Source organism: Alternaria arbusti (assembly GCF_024043155.1).
Source record: "Alternaria arbusti strain BMP 1465 chromosome Unknown scaffold_17, whole genome shotgun sequence".
NCBI classification, from domain to species: domain Eukaryota; kingdom Fungi; phylum Ascomycota; class Dothideomycetes; order Pleosporales; family Pleosporaceae; genus Alternaria; species Alternaria arbusti.
Genome location: NW_026249957.1, coordinates 367160 through 385985, shown reverse-complemented (window position 1 = coordinate 385985; position 18826 = coordinate 367160). Strand labels below are relative to the sequence as shown.

The window sequence follows — 18826 nt, the reverse complement described above, 5'->3', positions numbered from 1 at the left end:
GGCGGCCTCTGTCTGACGTGATTTCCACAGATAGTCTTGGTATGCTCATACTGTGAAGCCCCGTTTGTATCTTGCATCTTGCATCCTTACTTCTCACTGACAAGTTTAGCATACTCATGCTGTACACCCTTGGTTATCACCTGCGTCTCATGTCCATTCAGTTCTTCCCCTTGCCTTTGCCCTTTGCCTTCCCCTTCTTCCCACCAACCTTGGCGGCTTTCTTCTCCTCCACCTTCCGCTTTCCGATAACCTCCCCGTTCGCCGTCTCATACCCGTGTGAAAACTTGTATACACAATCCCCACACGCTGCCGCGCCCCCTAAGGGACAAGCAAAGAAGTACAAGCGTACGTCCTTGATGCAAAAGTCGCAGGTGGCAGTGCCATCGATCCGGTGCCAGCCTAAATCCACCAACTCGAATTTGGCATCAGGCGCTGCATCATCAGCTGCCTTTACGTCTACATGAAGCTTTCGCGCCCACATGTGGGCCAGGCGGACGCGGCGTTGGACACGCTGAACTTCCGCATCGGCAGTGTTGGCGAAGTGAGGCTCCATGTATGTTCGAACCATCAGCTCTTCCGCCTGGCGTACCTTCTGCTCTGTGAGCTTTTGTTGTGCCTCCAGTGCGGCGAGATACTCCTGCGCCTTTCGCTCTTGCTCTAGACGATGCTGCTCTCTGACTATCGCTTCACGCGCTTCTGCTTCCTTTTGGCGCTGTTCACGACGCTGTTTTTGCCTAGTCTCCTCTTCTTCTTCCCATTTCCGCAACCACTCCTCAGCTGCCCTAGCTCGCTCCTTCTCGGCACGCTCTGCTGCTTGGCGCGATCGCTCTTCCGCGAGCCTCACCTTCCTTTCTCTTGCGATTCGCTCAGCTTCAGCCCGAGCCTCTTCCTCTGCTTTGCGTCGTCTCTCCTCTTCCTCGCGCCTTTGCTCCCTTTGTACACGCGCTTCTTCTTTCTCAGCATCTAGACGTTCGATCTCTTCCTGTAGCTTGTGTTTGGCATAAGCGCAACGGTACTCTTCCCATTCCTCCAGTATGCCTTCGTATAGCGCATCGTATTCGTCTCGTGAACTAGGGTATCTGAGTATCTCAAACGCTTCGTTCACCTATTTCTCATTAGTCTCCTCATCGCTGGGCTTCGCGGGTGAGTGATCTTACGCGTCTGAACTCGATAGCATCTACAGTCTGACCTGGTGCTTTCTTGTCGGGATGATGCTGCAGCGCTAATCTGTAGTATGCTGCCTTGACGTCTGTTACTGGGGCGTATGGATCCACACCTAAGTCGAAGTAACAGTCCGCCTTCTCGGGCTCTACAGGCTTGTAGTTGGGCATCTTTGTAGATTTGGCTCTCACTTATGGTGGTGCTCTTTAGCGCGTCGGGCGTCGGCTTTGTGCGCGTTGTCGGGAAGCTACAATTGCTGTACAATGAATGCGACGCGATAGAATGAGGAAGAAACGATAGACGTAATAGCGCTTGCGAAAGCTTCGCAATCGCTTCGTGAGTGGTGAAGAACTGCACGGGGTGAAGACGCTTAGGGAAGGAAGGTACGACCAGGCAGGAGCGACGGGGTGTGCCGCGCACCGAAGTGAGAGAAAGAGGTGGGAGGGCAAATTCTCCTCTGAGAATATCTGTATTCGATTACCGAACGCTCAACTATTTCCGATACCACATCCTCGTCGTCTTCGTACGTCTAATCTTTTTCTGCAACTGAAACACACCATACAACAACGCCTCAGCCGTCGGAGGACACCCCGGCACATAAACATCCACAGGAATAATTCTATCAACGCCCCTCACCACACTATAACTATAATGATAGTACCCGCCACCATTCGCACAACTTCCCATACTAATCACCCACCTCGGCTCAGGCATCTGATCATAGCACTGCCGAACAGCAGGAGCCATTTTGTTCGTGACTGTGCCTGCGACGATCATTACATCTGCTTGGCGAGGGGATGCGCGAAAGATGATGCCTAGTCGGTCTTGGTCGTAGCGAGGCATGGAGCAATGCATCATTTCTAGGGCGCAGCAGGCGAGGCCGAAGCTCAGTGGGTGGATGGAGCTTTGTCGGACCCAGTTGAGTATTTGATCTGTGGTCGTTCTGGAGTCTGTCAGGAAGTGTTTGGATATGTCTGGGAGAGTGTGGCTTACAGGACGTGTTCGACAACACCCCTGGGTTTGACGATGGCTGATGGGAGGAGTGTGTCGCTGCGCTGATCGTCTCGTTCTATGGTCTTGTGACTGGGGGAGCTGGTAGACATGCTACGACATGCTGTATGACTAAGTCGAAGATGTATGGGGTGAGGTCTTAACGTAAATGCTGGGCACTGTCAGTTTGGTTCATTCGAGATGGAAGGAGTGAGATATTACCGAATGCGCAGTAGCTTCTTCGGCTTACGAACGCTCGTATACTCGACATGACGATAGGCAGTATCTGACAGAAACAAACTCATTCTTGCAACAGGAGTGTTGATACACGACGGTATAGGGAGAGCATCGATGCTGTGTCACGTGGTCGGCCCTTTGCGGTAAGGCCGCCGCAGTTAAAGCCCACATCAGCGGAAAGCCCACATTCTGAAAACCCACATTCAGCCCTGGAAAGCCCACATCATGGGCCGCCGCGTCACCAATCACGGACAAGTCAATGCCAGACGCTATCGAGACGGACCTGGGTATCACATCCCATAAATGTAGCACGTGCGGCAAATTCTTCTCGAGCAACAGTCACTTGCGACGACACGAGTCGGCTCGTAAGTTGACCATCCGAGTGTTATCCGGAGCTTATTTGACGCCAACCAGATACCCGCGATCGTCTAAACACCTGCAGCTTCTGTAATCGCACGTTCGTCCGTCAGTAGGTTTTCGCCTGTGTCGGGTAAGCTCGTGACACCTTGACATTGACATTGCTTAGCGATGTCCTTAGGAGACACTCAAAGTCATGCCGAAAACGAGGCGAACACGATGAGATAGCCTCTGCCAAGCCAGGACGACGAAGCCGGCTCAGAACGATCGGAAACCACGCACACCTGTTACGCGAAGATGCTCATGATACCAGTACCAGTCATTTGAGCCGCGACACCACGGCTGTAGAGGAAAACGCCCAGAGTCTTCCTCGCTATCCCATCACATTCCTATATAGTTACACAGACCCTCGCCGCGAGTCGATACTCAATGCTTTCATTAACGATCCATTGACTGTACAGTCGTCCAAGCATCAAGAAACCCACGACGCAGACCATCAGCTTCTCGACAGGGACATGGCACTCTTCGGCATCTTCTCAGACTTCTTCATGAATGTCGACGTAGACATCTGTGCTTCAATACCACCAGCACCGGGACGACCCCGGACGACCGCGCTTCTCCAGCCTAGGATCGACGAGCTATGTTCTCAGCTCTTCATATACAGCCAAACATGTCGAACGGCCCACTTCAACCCCGAAGGCGCTTTCCCCGTAGTTGCCGCAAAAGCAGTCTTCACAGCAGAAAACTTCGAAGAGTGTATCTCGGCTTATTTCAGCGTCTTTCACCCCCAACAGCCACTCATCCACTGGCCGACATTCGATATGCACAAAGTTCCGCTCCCCTTGTTACTCGCTGTCGCCTTTGCTGGATCAGTACATTGCACACCCACAGACGGCGCCTTGTCATCCCGCTCCTTCTTCGATCTAAGCGAAGACTTCATCTTCGTGCATCTACGCAACGTAGTCGCGACACCCAATCCCAGACACGATCCCCGCGCTCTGGAAGCAGTCCAAGCCGCATCACTCATAGTAGCTCTCCAGAGTAGTTTCAACAACGAAGCAACACGTAGCCGAGTCGGAATCTCTCGACACCCTGAAATCATCGCTGCGATGCGATCGCTCAAGTTGCTGGAACCCACAGTCACGGTGAGACGTCAAAACCAGGTACCGGAGTGGAATGCGTTCATAGCCGAGGAATCTAGAGTGAGAGCTGTGAACTTCATCTTTGCTATGGATTGCATGGCTACCTTTTTCTTCAGCTCGGTTCCCAAGATTGCTATTGCGGAGGTCTCGCAGACGCTTCCGTGCAATGATGTGCTTTATGATGCGGCTACAGAGGAAGATTACGCTCGTTTACGTGCACAGTCGAAACGCCTGGCGAGACCGAAACCTAGCATCAAGCAACTGGTTTCTGCGTTGATGAGCGAGGACTGGTCTGATGAGCAGAAGAGTCCCCTTATCGATGTCCTTGAACATCGACTTCTCATGATTTGCATATTCGGTAGGTTTACCCATCTGCATCTCAGCCTTTGTGGCCTCAAGCTGATATATCTCTGCAGCGTTACATTCCATCGTATTCATATCTCGAGCCGCTCTTTTGACTCCGATGGTACACGCTACTCTACTCCGTGCGACGAAGCGCTGGAAAGAGCTGTGGGATGCTCTACACGCGGAACGTGAAGCAGAGGAACAAAGACTACTAGGCTTTGTCAAGTATGGACTAGAGATATGGTGGGTCACATGTAAAGTTCTTGAACTGGCACATACCGGCGATGTACAGAGTCGCTACATGGCGCTCGCTCCGACAGACTCTTTGGTCGAACTGCATGACTTCTTGAAGCGATATGCGAATTGTGTGGACAGGTAAAAATGGATAGCTTGAAACTCTAAAGGTTCATCCGTGAGAATAGCACACCAATACCCTTCTCACTCTCTCCCATCCTCCCCTCCCATCATCTATCTCCCTAAACAAAAACCAGCGCACCATCCCTATTACTAATCCTCTCATCAAGATTAACCTCCCTCATCCTCCAATGCCCCTGGTACTCCAACTCCCCCTCCAACCTCTGCCCCCCATCCGCCAACCTCATCCCCCTAGCCGAACTCCCAAACCCACCACCCCCACGACTGCTATTCCCATCCGGGACCTTAAGATTCTGGCCCGGCCAAATCTGGTCTGGATTGGTAATATTGTTGTGGCGAGCAAGATCCTCGTAGGAGCAGTGCGAGAAGCGTGATGCAATGGCACGGAGCGTGTCGCCTTGTTGGACAGTATACGTGTTTTCGCTGCCACCGCCGCTGCTGGAGTTTGAGCCTCCGGACCAGCGGAAACTGCCGCCGTCGTTTTCGAGGATGCGGTTCAGGGATATGGAGGAGGATTGGTAGGAGCCGTCTGCGCGGCGGCACTGGGCGTGCAGTGTGTAGTCGCCATGAGCGTCGAGGCGGATGTCGCGCGAGGAGGCGCTGAAGTTGCCGCCGAAGTCGCCTTGGGAGCGCTGGTTGTTGGTGTCTTGGTGGTGTTGGATGGGAGGGGGACCTTGGTGTTGCTGTTGGCCGTATTTCTTGCGCTTTTCTTCCTCTTCTTCTTGCTTCTTCTTTTCTTTGCGCTCGTCCCACTTTTCTTCTACCGCGTCTTGGCCTTTGTGGCCTGCGAAGGCTCCTGCGAGGGCGCCGATTACCGTGCCGGCTACGCCGTGGCCGGCTTTTCCACCGAGGGCGTGGCCACCGTAGCCTCCGGCTGCTGCACCCGCGAGACCGCCCATGACACCACGGTCACCTTCTGGGTCGCCCTCGCCGCCGTATTGGTTCTGATGACCTTGTTTCATCGAGTTGCGACCGGAGTTGGATGAATGGGCTGCGGCAGAAGGGAGTTGTTGGTATTGAGGAGGCGCTGCGTCGTAACCTCCTTGTTGACCGTAGGCTTGAGGGCCTCCTTGACCACCGTAATATGCGCTGGCAGCACCATGGGGCTGTTGTTGGTGGTGATGAGGCTGCTGGTGTCCACCGCCGCCATTGTAATTGTCTTGTCCGTAGCCGCCCTGTTGTCCATATCCATCCTGTTGTTGGTACCCGCCTTGTTGTCCGTATCCGCCTTGGTTGTAGCCGGAGCCGTCGTATCCAGACATGATGTTGTGTACGAAGGAATAAACTTAGATTCTGATAACTAGGTTACAATAGGTAAGGTTGAGTGTATCGCGATTTGACTTGGAGATCGAAATTCAGCGGGAGCGGGAGGGTTATTTAAAGTTGAAGGTAAGGTTCTCGACAACGTCACACTTGGACAAGCACGATCCCCGCCGAAGTAGCACCTTCTTATTTATACACACCCATGACACAATAAGATGCAAGTCGCGACTGCAGTGAATCAGCCACACTGTCGTCACCGCCACTTTTCGGCGCCAATGTGGGGATGCATTGTCTATTGAGTTGGCCGAGGGTCCACTTCACGTGGTGTCGGCCAATCATTGGCGTGCACGGATAGGTCGGCGGTGTGCCCCCTGGCCGACTAAGCCACACATCGAGAGCGTAGGACCGCGATTACGTGGACGTCCGAACAAAGGAAGTGGGGGGAGTGACGACTTGAGTGGGCTTAGAGGTGATGAGTGAAGGTCTGGATCAGTACCCTGATCAACACCTGAGGCTTAGAGATCTACCCTTGTTCCCGATCAGTAAACACCAAGAAGACCAGTAGTTGCAGTGCGCGAGCAGATGAAGAAAATAAGGAGAATAGACGAACTTTTGGTAGAGGATATGCTACTGTTATACACAAAGCTACGTTGAATATCTACAAAGACCCAGACACGCTAACAAATGCATCGCTCATAAAACGCCGATCAGAGATTCAAGGAGAGACATGACAAGTATGAGACGGTGACATATTGGACAAGAAGTAAAGCATTAAGTAGGAGGTATTTACAAAGAAGTGAACAATGCGGATAATAAGAAAGGTAATGTTTTGGTATAGTTATGTGAGTTCTCGACTGGGTAGTAGACGAGAGAGATGATGTACAATGAACCCGGGTGTGGCTTGCCCAAGGTGTTCGAGCGTAAGCGTCGTGCACGATGCGGTGCGATAGTAGGCGATGAACAAGGAATTTGTTAAGCGTAACGTTGCCAACAGTATCGTACATTGACCAAGGCCTCTTAGTATGTGAAGGCCTCCTCAATGAAATCAACGCTACCTTGCGTAAGGAACGGTCGAACCGCATGTCTTACGCCATCTGCCATACCGCCCGACGCGCACACTGTGACAGCCATAGCACCGACACGGTTCTTGACCTCTTCTTCGATCAAGGCCGCGTGTTGCGGACGACCACTGTACATCTTGACTGTCTCACTGCTGCTCTCAACGCGACCCTTGGGTCTTGAGATGAAAAGCTTGATGCGGAGACATTGCTTGCGACCCTTCATGCGGAGGACCTCGTCCATCCAGGGCCGTACCCACTCCAGGCAGTCGGATGTGGGGACTGTCCAGATGAGGACTATTCTTTGTGTTGCTGTGGTTCCGTTGTTGTAGCCATTGACGAGGTGCTTCAGGTACATGACTTGGTGAGTGATACCTACACCACCGGCAAATAGAACTGCGGTGCCGTAGGAGTCTAGGCTGTGGTGGCCGCCATATGGACCCTCGATAAAACCGAAGGTGGTGAACTGCTCGTTGGGGCTCTTGCAGGCCTTCTCGTACATGTGACGGGTAAGTCCAGTACGCGCACGGCAGACCAAGCTGATTTGCTTTGACTTTTGGGGACGGCCATGCATCGCAAGGACATCGCCTTCGAGCATGGGCAGTGTCATCTCCTTGGAATCTGGGGTGAGTGTTGCAGCCCACGCGACAGAGAAGGGATGCGAAGACCAGAGGGAGAGAGCTGGCATCCACATGTGCACGTGGCATCCTGGACGAGGAGTCCACTCGCGGACCATGTTGATGGTCAGGCGAACGGCCTCTCCGGGCATGGCCTCGACGGTGATTGATGATCTTTGCCTGAGGCCGATGCCGTAGTAGAGGATTGAGGCCCATCGGCAGGCCCACTCGGCAGCCCAGAAGAAGAAGACCAGGTGCATCCAGGGGACTTGCGGGAGACTGTGCAGCTCCAGATGCTTGTAGAGACCGAGAAGCGCAGCGATGACGCAGACACGGTGAATGTTGAGGAAGGTCTCGTAGAAAGCGTGGCGGAATGGCGACCATGCCTGGATACCAAGGAAGGTAAAGGCAACAGTTCCAACCATACCCCAGCCGTACGAGCCCTCAGTGTGGAGAGCAGCTGTAACGGCAGGCCATCCTGCTGCGAGCTTGGTGTTGTACAACCAGGCAGCAGTGTGAACGATGGCTTCCGCAATGGTGATTCGCGCAGCCCAGCGATGGAACAGGTTGAAGTCATCGTACGAGACTTGGAGGAGGGTGATGAGTGGGTTGTTGCGGAGGGCGAAGAGAACAGTGGGGATGAGGTTGAGAGCAGCGAGTGTTCCGGAGCGTCCACGGAGCGCGGCGAGGGTCTCCTTGTGGTCGAGCACCTTGTAGGGGAGAGCCACACACCAGGCGACGTTCAGGGCTACGTAGATGACCAACATGATGGTGTGCCATCTGCCAGGCAGCGTTCCGTTGTCGATGGCGCTGCTGATCTGAAACTGAGCGTTGTGCTTCTTCTTCCATAGGGGTGCCATCAGGACATGGCGGTTGAGCCACGGCCACCAGCCTGTCCGGTTGACTTCCCAGTACTTTTGCTTTGGGTTTCCCATGGCGCTCAGATGACGGCTGTGTTTCCACCACATGTTTGATATCCGCAGGAGAAGGAGGATGCCGGAGATACCTATTAGCAGGTACAGGAAGGTGTCGACCCACATGTAGTTGCCGACTTGGTCGACACCCTCCAGACCGTACGAGTATTTGAGATCATCGAACTCAGCGGCGTCCCAGTCTGAGAGGAAGTGGCGCTTGGTGATTGGCGCGGTCGGTTGGGCGCCACGGAGGCGGAGGAGATATCTTGTGAGAGACATGTCTCGGGTATTGTGTTCGGTTGTTGAGTAGTACAGGTCGCTCGCGAGTCGGTGCTCACGAGGGTTGCTAGCTGCTGGTTCTCGGGTGTGCGAGGCTGTGTGATGCGACGCGATCGGTGAATTGTGTTGCGCACTACCAGGTGCTGTTTTCGGTGACGGTAGGTTCTTGAAGCAGGAGTAATGGCGCGACGTCGTTGTCAATGGACCTATATCCCACGCGCGCTTAACGAAGCGGCAGATGTTGACAGTGTGGGGCGAGGTTGGGTCGTGGTCACCGTGAATACATCACAATGTGTCGTGAAGGAGCCGGTGTGTAGGCACAAAGATTGAGAGAACCGACAGTGCGCTGCACGTCGAGGTGGTGAATGGGGTGGTGGTGTTGAAGACGAGAAGCGGTCCAGTCCGGTGGAATTAGTCGACAGAAGCGTGAGGCGGCGATTGCGATGTGCAGTATCGATAGCGATAGTAGCGACGGTGAAGGCGAATAGGGCCGAGGAAATTGAAAGCGACGTCAATAGACTTTGTCTTCACTAGGGGCTGAAGACGGGAAATAGGGGACTAGAAACCGGCTCGAAGACAGCGTGAGAAGCGAATGTATGTTGGTGTCCTATGTTGCCGTAGCGAGTGAGCAACAGTTGGACAAGAAACGAAGGTATGGAAACGACACGACAAGGGACGGCGAGCGTGAGGTCAGAGGGGGAGCGAGGGAAACAGTGGATATGAAGTTCGCAACATGGGAGGGTTGATGAGGGCCTGGCAGGGGTTGGGAATCGGAACAGGCGGATGATTGGCTCCGCTGCGCCCGGACAGTTTAGGCGCTGAAACGACACGAAGGAAGCCGGCCACTCACATTGGCGTGCCTGGATGCGCCATGAAACCAAGCCTCAGCTCACCGTCTGTCCACCGCCAACGGGAATGGCCGAGTGCCTGACGGTGGGACCTGAGTCCAGAACGATGCCGAGTCCCGTGTGCTGTGCGATGGATGGTATACGCCTGATAGCTGATCAGCTGACCTCCAGTCGCCCCAGACAACACCAGAGATACCACCAGAGACACCACCTCAATACCATCTCACCTCTCCCATCTCTTCACCACCATCCCATGTCCGCCACACCCGCTCCCATAAATCACAATCAGCCGTCCAATCTATTTCTGCCAATACGGGAGCCAAAGCAAGGTCCCTCCCAAGACTTGTGCGGCTCCAGAACTCCGGCGCCTAAAGTAGCCGCCCCAAAACAGAACAACAAGCGAGTCAACCTCATCAACAACCTGGGGAAAATCATACCCATCGGTATTGGTAAAACGGCTTTTGCACGCCTCTCATGCATCTTGACATTTCGGTCAGGCCGCCGAGGCAAAATTGTTCCTTGGTGCCGCCACGCGCTGTCCTGATGAAATCTCCACTGTGCTATTGCGCGAGCGCGAACCGGAGGAGGATGAAGAACCCTGCGCGCGAGTCGGTGTCGGAGCAGCAGTGTGATGAGGCCCTGAGTTTGAGACGCGAGCGTTCTTCCGTCTTGTCATGTTGGTTCGGTTGTCGGGTGAGTCTCATAAGCAGCTGTCATGTGAAGTTCATGCGATGGCAGTCATCCATGCGCTCATCGAGACTGCGCCACAACAAAGAAACACGTGCAATGCCGCGGCTGCCTTTACTCGACCGACCACACGGTCCGCCGTCACTTCCTCCTAATTATTGACAATGCTAACCGTATCACCACATCATTCCATTGAATTTCACAGCACTCACCTCATCTGCGCGACAGCAATCCTGCCATGAATCACTAAGCCCGCAGGCTGTTATCGGAAATGACTTGCGACAGTTCTCACCCCGAGCGACTCGCGCCTTCCCGTGCCTGATGCGATTCAGACTGACACCAGGGTCCCTTCCGTCTTTCGATAAGATTGAAACACCAAGATACCAAGACATCGGTTACCCGGGTCTCGGGAACACGCTCCTCGACAGCGAACTCAAGTTTGCCCAGTCGTGCTAGGCAATAAAACCAAAGATTGGCCTAATGATCGTCACAAGAACCCTACATGATCTTACACTGTGGTCGTATCATTCTCAGAACACTGCTTCTACTACGATAATCTGCCATTTGGTACCTCCGACTTGGTGTTGCTTGCATGAGCCCCGCCGTGTTGTTGCCCCTCCGTTCTGTCGTGTTTCAAACCTGCGATAGCTTCGGGACAAACGCCTCCTTCCGTCATCGCTCACGGTACCTCGCGATAACGTCGAAACAGACCTCTTTGCGCCCGTCTGCCCTGAGCAATGCGCTGCCCCGCCGGCTGTCAAACAATAGCGCCTGTCAAACGGCGTAACGCCCACATGTCCGATCCTTCGGCTGCGCATGAACTCCGTACTATACCCACAACACACGAGAGGAAAATGCTGTCGCAGCTTGGTGAAGTCCGGAAAAATTATTCTCATCCTCAGGATGGTCGTACAGTTTCACATTCCCCAAAGCGCCGAAGTATCTAGTTGCGTCAGCAGCTGCGCGCCTCAGACGTGCTGCATACTGCATCTACGCTTCGCATTCGCTTTCCAGTGCTGAGTGCCCAAAATTCGGTCCTACGCCGTCATGGCACCAACTTCCAAGAAAGCAAAAAGCAAATTGTAGACTACAGAGCCTAGATCTAACCACCTAGCAGCCGATCACAAAGTCAGATTGAAGATTGTCCCTCGAGCCGCTGCACGGCCTCGTCTCATCTCATCTCATCGCATACCCAAGACACCCGCAAGCGTGCGCTATACGGCCCTTTACTACGCATGCTACACAAACCACAACAAACACACGATCGCATAGACAGATGGGTATACATCAAACTTCCCGTCACTCCGATCACGATGCTCGTTGCCACGTTTACTTTTTCCAAACCACCGTTCTCACAAGTGTACCGAACTATCGTATTCCACAACACCACCCCACTCCCAATCCACCACGTGCATGAACACCGATAATAAAATCTGAAAACTCGGAAAGCCGGAAAACTTCGATCGATGGAACCCGGGTCTTCGCGCAACCCGACGATTGACGCAACCCGCCTCTCCCGCCCAAACCAAGTGTATACAATAGAAATCTAACAGACAAAAAGGACCGATAACAACCTATCCACCCAAACTAGAATCAACTACTACAATTCGATGCTTCCAGAACGCATGAAAAATATCAACCCCGCTTCATCTTTTTATTGCAACCAACACAGCAACGCTGTCAGATGCATTGTCATGTCATGTCATGTCCCATCACCGCGAACCTGTTTCCCGCCCACTGCCCATGTCGGAAAAGCTTGATACCCGCCTGAAACACCGCTAGCGAAATGACAGCAATTGCAATCCTGTGTGGAGTTGGCGTTGGGTTGGGTTGGCGTTTACGGACGCCACAGCCTCGTCAGAAGGAGAATGGCGTGCGCTCAACATGAAACACGAAGTCCTGCAGGACCAAGACTTTTTTGCAGACGGCCTCGGTGGGGTTGTCGGTGATGTGTGAGGTGTTGGTGTAGGAATGGACGGGGGCTGGACTGCAGAATAACCGTCTTGACTTTGGGGCGTGGGAGATGATGAGATGGGAGACGGGATGGGAGCAGGATGGGGAGGGGACGGTGTAGGTGGATGGGTACTTGAAGGATCCCCAATGTCGACTTCGACTTCGACTGCTACTTGTTCCCTCATACCGCAACATCTTCACTATACTATAGCTCGACTGATGCTTCAAATGCCCTGATCATTCATCCTCATCAAACACCGCAAAAACCCAACATAACACTAACATGAACACAACACCTCACATACGCTCATTCAATTCATTGTTACTACCCATCTACTGCGCATGACTCCCCCCAGCAGGCCCCGGCCCCCCAGCGAAATTCATCTGAGCAAGAACATCCCTCCTCCAACTATCATCCTCACTCTCACTAGCCGTAGAATCGCGGTTCGCAACACGCAAGCCGCCGCCGCCACCGCCGTTCCCACCCGCTCTGCTGTCATACGAGCCGTGGCTGACATAGCGCGTGACTTCCTCGCCGCCGGCGCCATATCCGGCGTTATAGCCTTGGCTGTGCTGCGAATCCATTGTCCATGTTTGTTGTTGCTGTTGGTTGTGCTGTTGTAGCATATTGGGATCTTGAGACGTGTTATCGTAAGAAGAGTAAGGCGTGCTATCGCTGTAGAAATCTCTGTTGTTCCACGTTCCGGGGTTGTTTGCGTCGTCCGAGGGTCCTGGGCGGAGTACGTCGGGGACTTGGCCGCTTAGGCCGCTGCCACTAGACTCGTATTGTTGCTGTTGGGGATGGTATGCGTTTTGGTAGTTTCCAGGCTGGTGCTGGTGTGCGTTTTCGTGGAAAGGTCCGGCTCGGTCGAGGGGTGAATAGTCCATTGCCCCACCGTCGTGGAGTTGTAGGTTGGGGAGGAAGGACATGCGGTTGTCTGTTGGGGTGCGGTCGCTGGGGTCGTGGAGTTCGACACCTTGGTACTGGCCGCCTTGTGGGTTTTCCGGGATGCTTTGTGTGTATACGGAAGATTGTTGGCCTGGTTGTGGGGTCATGCCAGGGCTTGTTGACAGCTGTTGCTGTTGTTGTGATAGCGAGAGGCTGTTCATCGTTGCTGTCATGCCGAGCAAACTTGGTGTTCGTGTGGAACTTGCTTTCATACTCGCTGGTCCCATCCGGCCCATGCCAAGCATACTTCCGCTCATACTGGCGCGACCTGCACCGGGCTCTTCGCTGATCATTGGCGCATCCGAGCCGTTGGGATCGCGGATACTGTATTGCGCAATTGTGCGCATTTTCCTCGTCACCCAACCAGCTAGGATCTTGCCTCTTTGTTTCTCTCCGAGCCTGGATCGGTGGAAGTCGCCTTTTTGTACGAAAGATACGATATCGATGACGAGTTGATGTTCGTTCAAGATGGCGTTTACGATGACGGGCACCATGCTGGCGAGGAAGTTGCGACGGAAAATTTCCACGACGATAACCACGAGGCCACCTGCTTGGAAGACCGCGCTGGAGAGAGTCAGTATGTGTAAAATGGGAGGATAATTCGAGGGGTACGTACCATCCACCAGGAACGATATTCCGGTGGCAGCGCTCTACAGACTGCTCAATGTCCATCGAGAAATGATTGAGGCCGTTGACCTCGAAGGTATCACCAATGCTGCCTAGAACAAACAACACTTGCATGTCGACTGGCGCACCGTTGGGGCCTATCGGACGTGTGACGTTGTGTAGGAAGCCCAGATCTCCAGTACGGACATATCGTACGTTAGGGTCTCCGTCGACAGTCCTGCCGTTGAAGCGTTCCGCGTCCAAGCGTTCTTTCGAACCATAGAAGCTGTGCGCATTTGCTTCGGACTGAACCCAGATCTCACCATACTCGCCGACCAGGCAGAGCTGGTTAGTCTCCGGATTCACGATCGATATCTGTGTACTAACAGGTACCATACCGGAGTCCTGAACTAGCAAAGCACCGGGTTCGGTGTCTGGGTCGACAGGCATGATGAGACCTCTTCGCAGGGCGCCGACATCGAGATGTAGCTCTATCGGTTCGATGCACATATATGATCGCGATGCGACCATGGGGTTTAGCACATGTGAGTAGACAGTGTTGATCGCTGTTCGGTCAAGACTCGCTGGGGAGAAGTGTACTCGTACGCGCTGGTCTGACAGATGTTAGTGACCATATATCCATCAACATTGTAATACTTACAAACATCGACACGTGGCCGGCCGTCGGTCGCAATCATGAGGTTCTTGAGCTCGTGCAGAGCCATGTTCTTTCCAGCACCTCGTGCGATAGCGTGATCCAACATTTGGCTCGTCGCATATGCATCCTTGATCTTGTATCTCGACAATGTCTGGAAGAGGATGTTCGGATTTTGCGCAAAGTCGACAGGTGACACCAGGTATGTTGGCGCTGCAAGGAAGATACCCATGACGCAGGTGTGTATAAAGCCAAGTCCAATGGTACTGCGCACACAACCGAGGACCGGTCTCGTGCTCGTCATCTGACAAGTCTCTTTCTGGACCTTGCACAACGCCATGATCTGGCTGTGGCCCAATTGCACAGCTATGCGTCGTTGATCAGGTGTCCAGTAGGTCCATACCAAAACTGGGAAACCAGATTGTATCCAAGCGGGTCGTATCGTCAGCTTAAGATCGCGGCAACCACTAGACTGCTTAGGTGGTTTTGTGGTGTTGTACATATTCGGTACACTGATCTTGAGGATGACTGCTGACTGCTTGATGTGTTGCGATACTTGCTTGACCTTCATGAGGTGGTCAACATCGGCGTTGACGAGTATAGCCTTGACTTTGAAATCGGCAATGATGTGTAGCAGTGCAGGAGCATCTTCATTCAGCCTGTTCTGGTCAATTGGTGCCATGGGAATGCACACAGCCCCGAGAACGAAGCACGCATGGACGGCATAGACAAAGTCTTCCGAATGCGTGTACATGAGAAGCAGGTGGTCACCTGTCTGGACCTTGACCTTATTCTTCAGGTACATTGCGACACCTGCAACCTTCTGGTCGAACTTCTTCCAGTTGACGCCTTTGCCCTCTTTGCCGCGGCCATCGACAGTGCAGTAGGCGAGCTCCTCAGCCTGCCGTGATACACGCCACTGCATAAGGTCGTGTATGTTGGAGAACTGGTTGAGAGGCGTTGACGTTCTATCGTCAATAACGACTTCTCTGTGATCCACTCCGGAATATTGCTTGTCCTGCAGCATGAGGAACTGCTGGCGTGCCATAGATGCCTCGTATGACCACATGCCGCCAGCAGGGTCGTCGCCTAGTGCGATGTTCTGGACCGACCTCTCAACACCAAACTTGACGTGGACGCAGGGTAGTGAGCCATTGTCGAACTCTCTTCGGCAAAGCATGTTTCCAATCTCTCGTCGACCATTCTTAATGACTCGGGGAAGCGTATTTGGTGCTGTGATCATCACACAGTAGACGCGTAGGTGATGCTCTTGATACAGCACTTCCATGCATCGCTCAGATAATGAGTCCAAGAAGGGAATGTCAAGTTGTTGCGGTGGCCCGCCTGGGTTTGTGGGCGCAGTCGACGCGGCTTGTGTTTCAATAAGGATGATAGGCAAGTATTCGCCATTAACGTACGAGTCGAAAGACGAACTACACGGTGTTAGTTTGATCATACATGGATGCGATTACAATTACCAGTCGTAGATCTTGGGCACCGCCTTCATAATGCTGGTGACAAGATGCTGCACGAAGAAATATCGGTGTTCGGCCTCCAGCTGGCCATGCTCTACCCATTCGACACGTTGTCGGATACGGTCCTCGTACAGGCCCAAAACGAAGATTTTGCCTTCCACTACGCATCCGAGCAATCCAGTGCGTAGGAATTCGAGTTCGAGCAATTGTGGTGTCGGGCTACCCTCTACGAAACGATATGGCCGGGCGTGGAATATGGTTTCCGTATGCTTTTGCAGCTGCCAGAAACCTCCAGATAATGATGGCGAGTCTACCCAAATCTCTCCTATCGAGTAAGGGGAGCACAGAAGATTAGTCTCTGGGTCCACGACGGCCAGCGTCGCATCGGGTATCGGGTAACCAAAAGCGCCAACTCTCATAGTGCCGGGCTCGTTCACACGCTTACTCACTTCCTCTCCTATGGCCAAAACTACGACTTCATTCAACTTCAGTGCTTCCTTGTCCAGCAAGATCTCGGTCAATTCTGTTGGGCTCTTCTTCTTCTTCTCCTTGGTGTTGTTCGTGGTACCCCCTCCGATAAGACTAGAATAGCCGTTGGCTGCCGCGGCCTTGTCGTCGACCTCGTCTTCGTTATCAGATTCTTCTGACACTATGCTCAATGGGCATCCCATGCGCTCTTCGCCGCCTAACCAATCGCGCACTGATATTATCATACCGCCGTGTTCCGGCAAACATAGCATAGGCGCGATGAGCTCTCGTGCTCTGGGGTTCCGTAGGGGTCTGAAATAACGGTCTCCGAGAATCTCGTGAAATTCGCAATCAACTGTGAGCGTGTCAATCAAGCATATCTTCACCGAGCCAAAGTTGGGTTCCGTGTTCTTCTTGAAATTACGAGTAGCCATGGGATCCTGTTGGTAGTTGTATGCAGCGCGCTTGAGACCCGGATAGTCGGCGATCAGTATGTTCGACTTGTACTTGGTGATAAGGTGTGCGTATAGACCAGGTGTCTCCATGGTCGGCGTTTCCAGCCAGACGGTAGTGTGACCACCATAGACGGCAAATAGCACACTCAGGATGAGACCAGCGCTTTCACGAGGGTCGAGGTAAGAAAGAATGACTTCGGTAGGTGCTCTGTTCTGCACTGGCGCGACGAACTTGCCAGACGAATCCCTCAAGTTGCCGTTGAAAGTATCTTGACTATTCGGATTGTTGGCGGGTATGGTGCTGACCATGGCGCTGATGCAAGCCATTTGATGCATGATGGTGCGGTGGCTCAGTACAACACCACGCAAGTCGCCGGTTGGCGCGCGAGAGAACTCGATATATGCTACCTCGGGCACTTGCAGGGCGGGCGTGTCGTCATGCTTCTTGGGGTGGTAACTTCCAAACTCGTTCGTCTTCCACCATTCGACGCCACTCGGCCACTTGAGACGATTCTGGCTAATGTCACGGTGGAAGGCTTTGAGGTTGTTGTCCGTGGTCAGTGCGAGATGTGCTTGGGTTGTGGTCAAGAGGAGGATGAGTTTCTGATAGTCGTCGACGCTATTGATGGGAACTGCTACAACGCCCGCGATGAAGCATCCCATCAAAGCCACGACAAACTCGATGATCTCCGTATCCCTGTATACCAGTGCCACGCGGTCGCCCCGATACAGGTTGCTCTTGTCCCTAATCACTTTGGCGACCTTTTCAGCGCGACTGGCCACTTTCTCCCAAGTGATGGAAGCCGTTTCTTTGCCCTTCGCGTCCAACACCCAGAAAGCGGTAGTCCTCGGCTGTGTACGAGCGCGGTAGCGTAGTACAGCACCGATGTTGTCAAATTTGGACATCTTTATATTGTGGTTGTGAGGGTCGTATACGTCGAAGGGCAGGTCTCGCGGTTCCAATGGCATCATCGTGTCTGCAGCACCCACAGGCAGGTCGCTCGGGTTCATCATGGGCGGTGGTATCGCAGCGGTCGGGGAGAAGGCGTCGCCCGTCGAGTAGCGGTTCGGTCCACCGTATGAGTCGCGCTGGTCCTGCATCTGCTGCCCTGTGAAGTCGGAGAAGTAGCCCTGGTTCACGTCCAGCATCGTGCTCCTCCTGCTAGCCTCGCCTGGCGACCCATAGCCATTCTCGAAGCCTTGCTGGGTGTCCGGGTTGAAAGCGTAGTTGCCCATCATCGTGGGTTCGCGCGAGTAGGTGTACTCGGGCGTCTGGGGTCGGGGTATGAATGTCTCGCTTCCTTGTGACAATTGGGAGGCATTGCGCTGCAGCGAGGTAGTGCGCAGGCCCAGCTGCTTCTCCTGGAAGCGCCCTACTTGGCTCGGTGGGTATGCCATGTATTGCGAGTTGCCGCCAGCGGTGCTCGTCGAGGAACTGGGGTAGTGCATCGACGAGCCCATGGTGCCCTGCGGCGAACTCTCATGGTACGAATCGGGTCGGGGGAGTTCGATGTGCGGCGTCTGCTGGGTCTGCTGTGGGTTTGGCCCAGAGAGGGCGGCGAGGGATGCGCTGCGAGAGCCTGAGCCCTCGCTCTGGGCGGGGCTCTGTCCGCGCAGGTCATGCTGCAGTTGCGCTGAGAATTCGGGCCCCAGGTACTGCGAGAGGAGCACTGTCTTGCGCTTTTCGTAGCTGTGCGACTCGTTAGCGCACGTGGGGGAGGATGCGAATGCGACAGCGGCAGTAACCGTGAAGATATATGCGGGAGGAGAGTACCAACCCCTTCTGTGTGATGTCGCCCTCCTCGAGTTCGTGGTCCAGCTCCTGCAGCTTGGCCTGCAACTCCGGGTTCGTCTCGGCCATGGTGTCTCTTTCCTCCGGCGGCGCAGTCAGGTGGAGCGAATGTTGTTAGGCTATGCGGTGGCAATCCGCGACATGCTAAAAGTAAAGATACGAGGCGCCGTGAGCCAATGCGAGGGGGTGAGGGCGAAGGC

The 18826-nt window shown here is 53.8% G+C and overlaps 5 protein-coding genes across 5 annotated transcripts; 1 reads left to right on the top strand and 4 right to left on the bottom strand.

Moving 5' to 3' along the window:
• Positions 1-157: 157 nt before the first annotated feature.
• Positions 158-1331, bottom strand: J4E86_009496 (uncharacterized protein; the record flags this gene model as incomplete). Its single annotated transcript, XM_051450001.1, has 2 exons — positions 158-1105; positions 1158-1331. The coding sequence occupies 2 exons, from the start codon at positions 1329-1331 to the stop codon at positions 158-160; spliced, it is 1122 nt and encodes a 373-aa protein (XP_051298846.1).
• Positions 1332-3260: 1929 nt separating this feature from the next.
• Positions 3261-4611, top strand: J4E86_009495 (uncharacterized protein; the record flags this gene model as incomplete). The annotated part of the gene is made up of 2 exons (XM_051450000.1): positions 3261-4245; positions 4304-4611. The coding sequence occupies 2 exons, from the start codon at positions 3261-3263 to the stop codon at positions 4609-4611; spliced, it is 1293 nt and encodes a 430-aa protein (XP_051298845.1).
• Positions 4612-4830: 219 nt separating this feature from the next.
• On the bottom strand, positions 4831-5869 carry J4E86_009494 (uncharacterized protein; the record flags this gene model as incomplete). Its single annotated transcript, XM_051449999.1, has 2 exons — positions 4831-4838; positions 4861-5869. 2 exons carry the CDS (start codon positions 5867-5869, stop codon positions 4831-4833), a joined length of 1017 nt encoding a protein of 338 aa, XP_051298844.1.
• A 1018-nt stretch (positions 5870-6887) lies between these two features.
• Positions 6888-8738, bottom strand: J4E86_009493 (uncharacterized protein; the record flags this gene model as incomplete). The annotated part of the gene is made up of 1 exon (XM_051449998.1): positions 6888-8738. The coding sequence occupies one exon, from the start codon at positions 8736-8738 to the stop codon at positions 6888-6890; it is 1851 nt and encodes a 616-aa protein (XP_051298843.1).
• Positions 8739-12559: 3821 nt separating this feature from the next.
• Positions 12560-18695, bottom strand: J4E86_009492 (uncharacterized protein; the record flags this gene model as incomplete). Its single annotated transcript, XM_051449997.1, has 5 exons — positions 12560-13739; positions 13792-14395; positions 14443-15869; positions 15915-18524; positions 18613-18695. 5 exons carry the CDS (start codon positions 18693-18695, stop codon positions 12560-12562), a joined length of 5904 nt encoding a protein of 1967 aa, XP_051298842.1.
• Between the last annotated feature and the right edge of the window lie 131 nt (positions 18696-18826).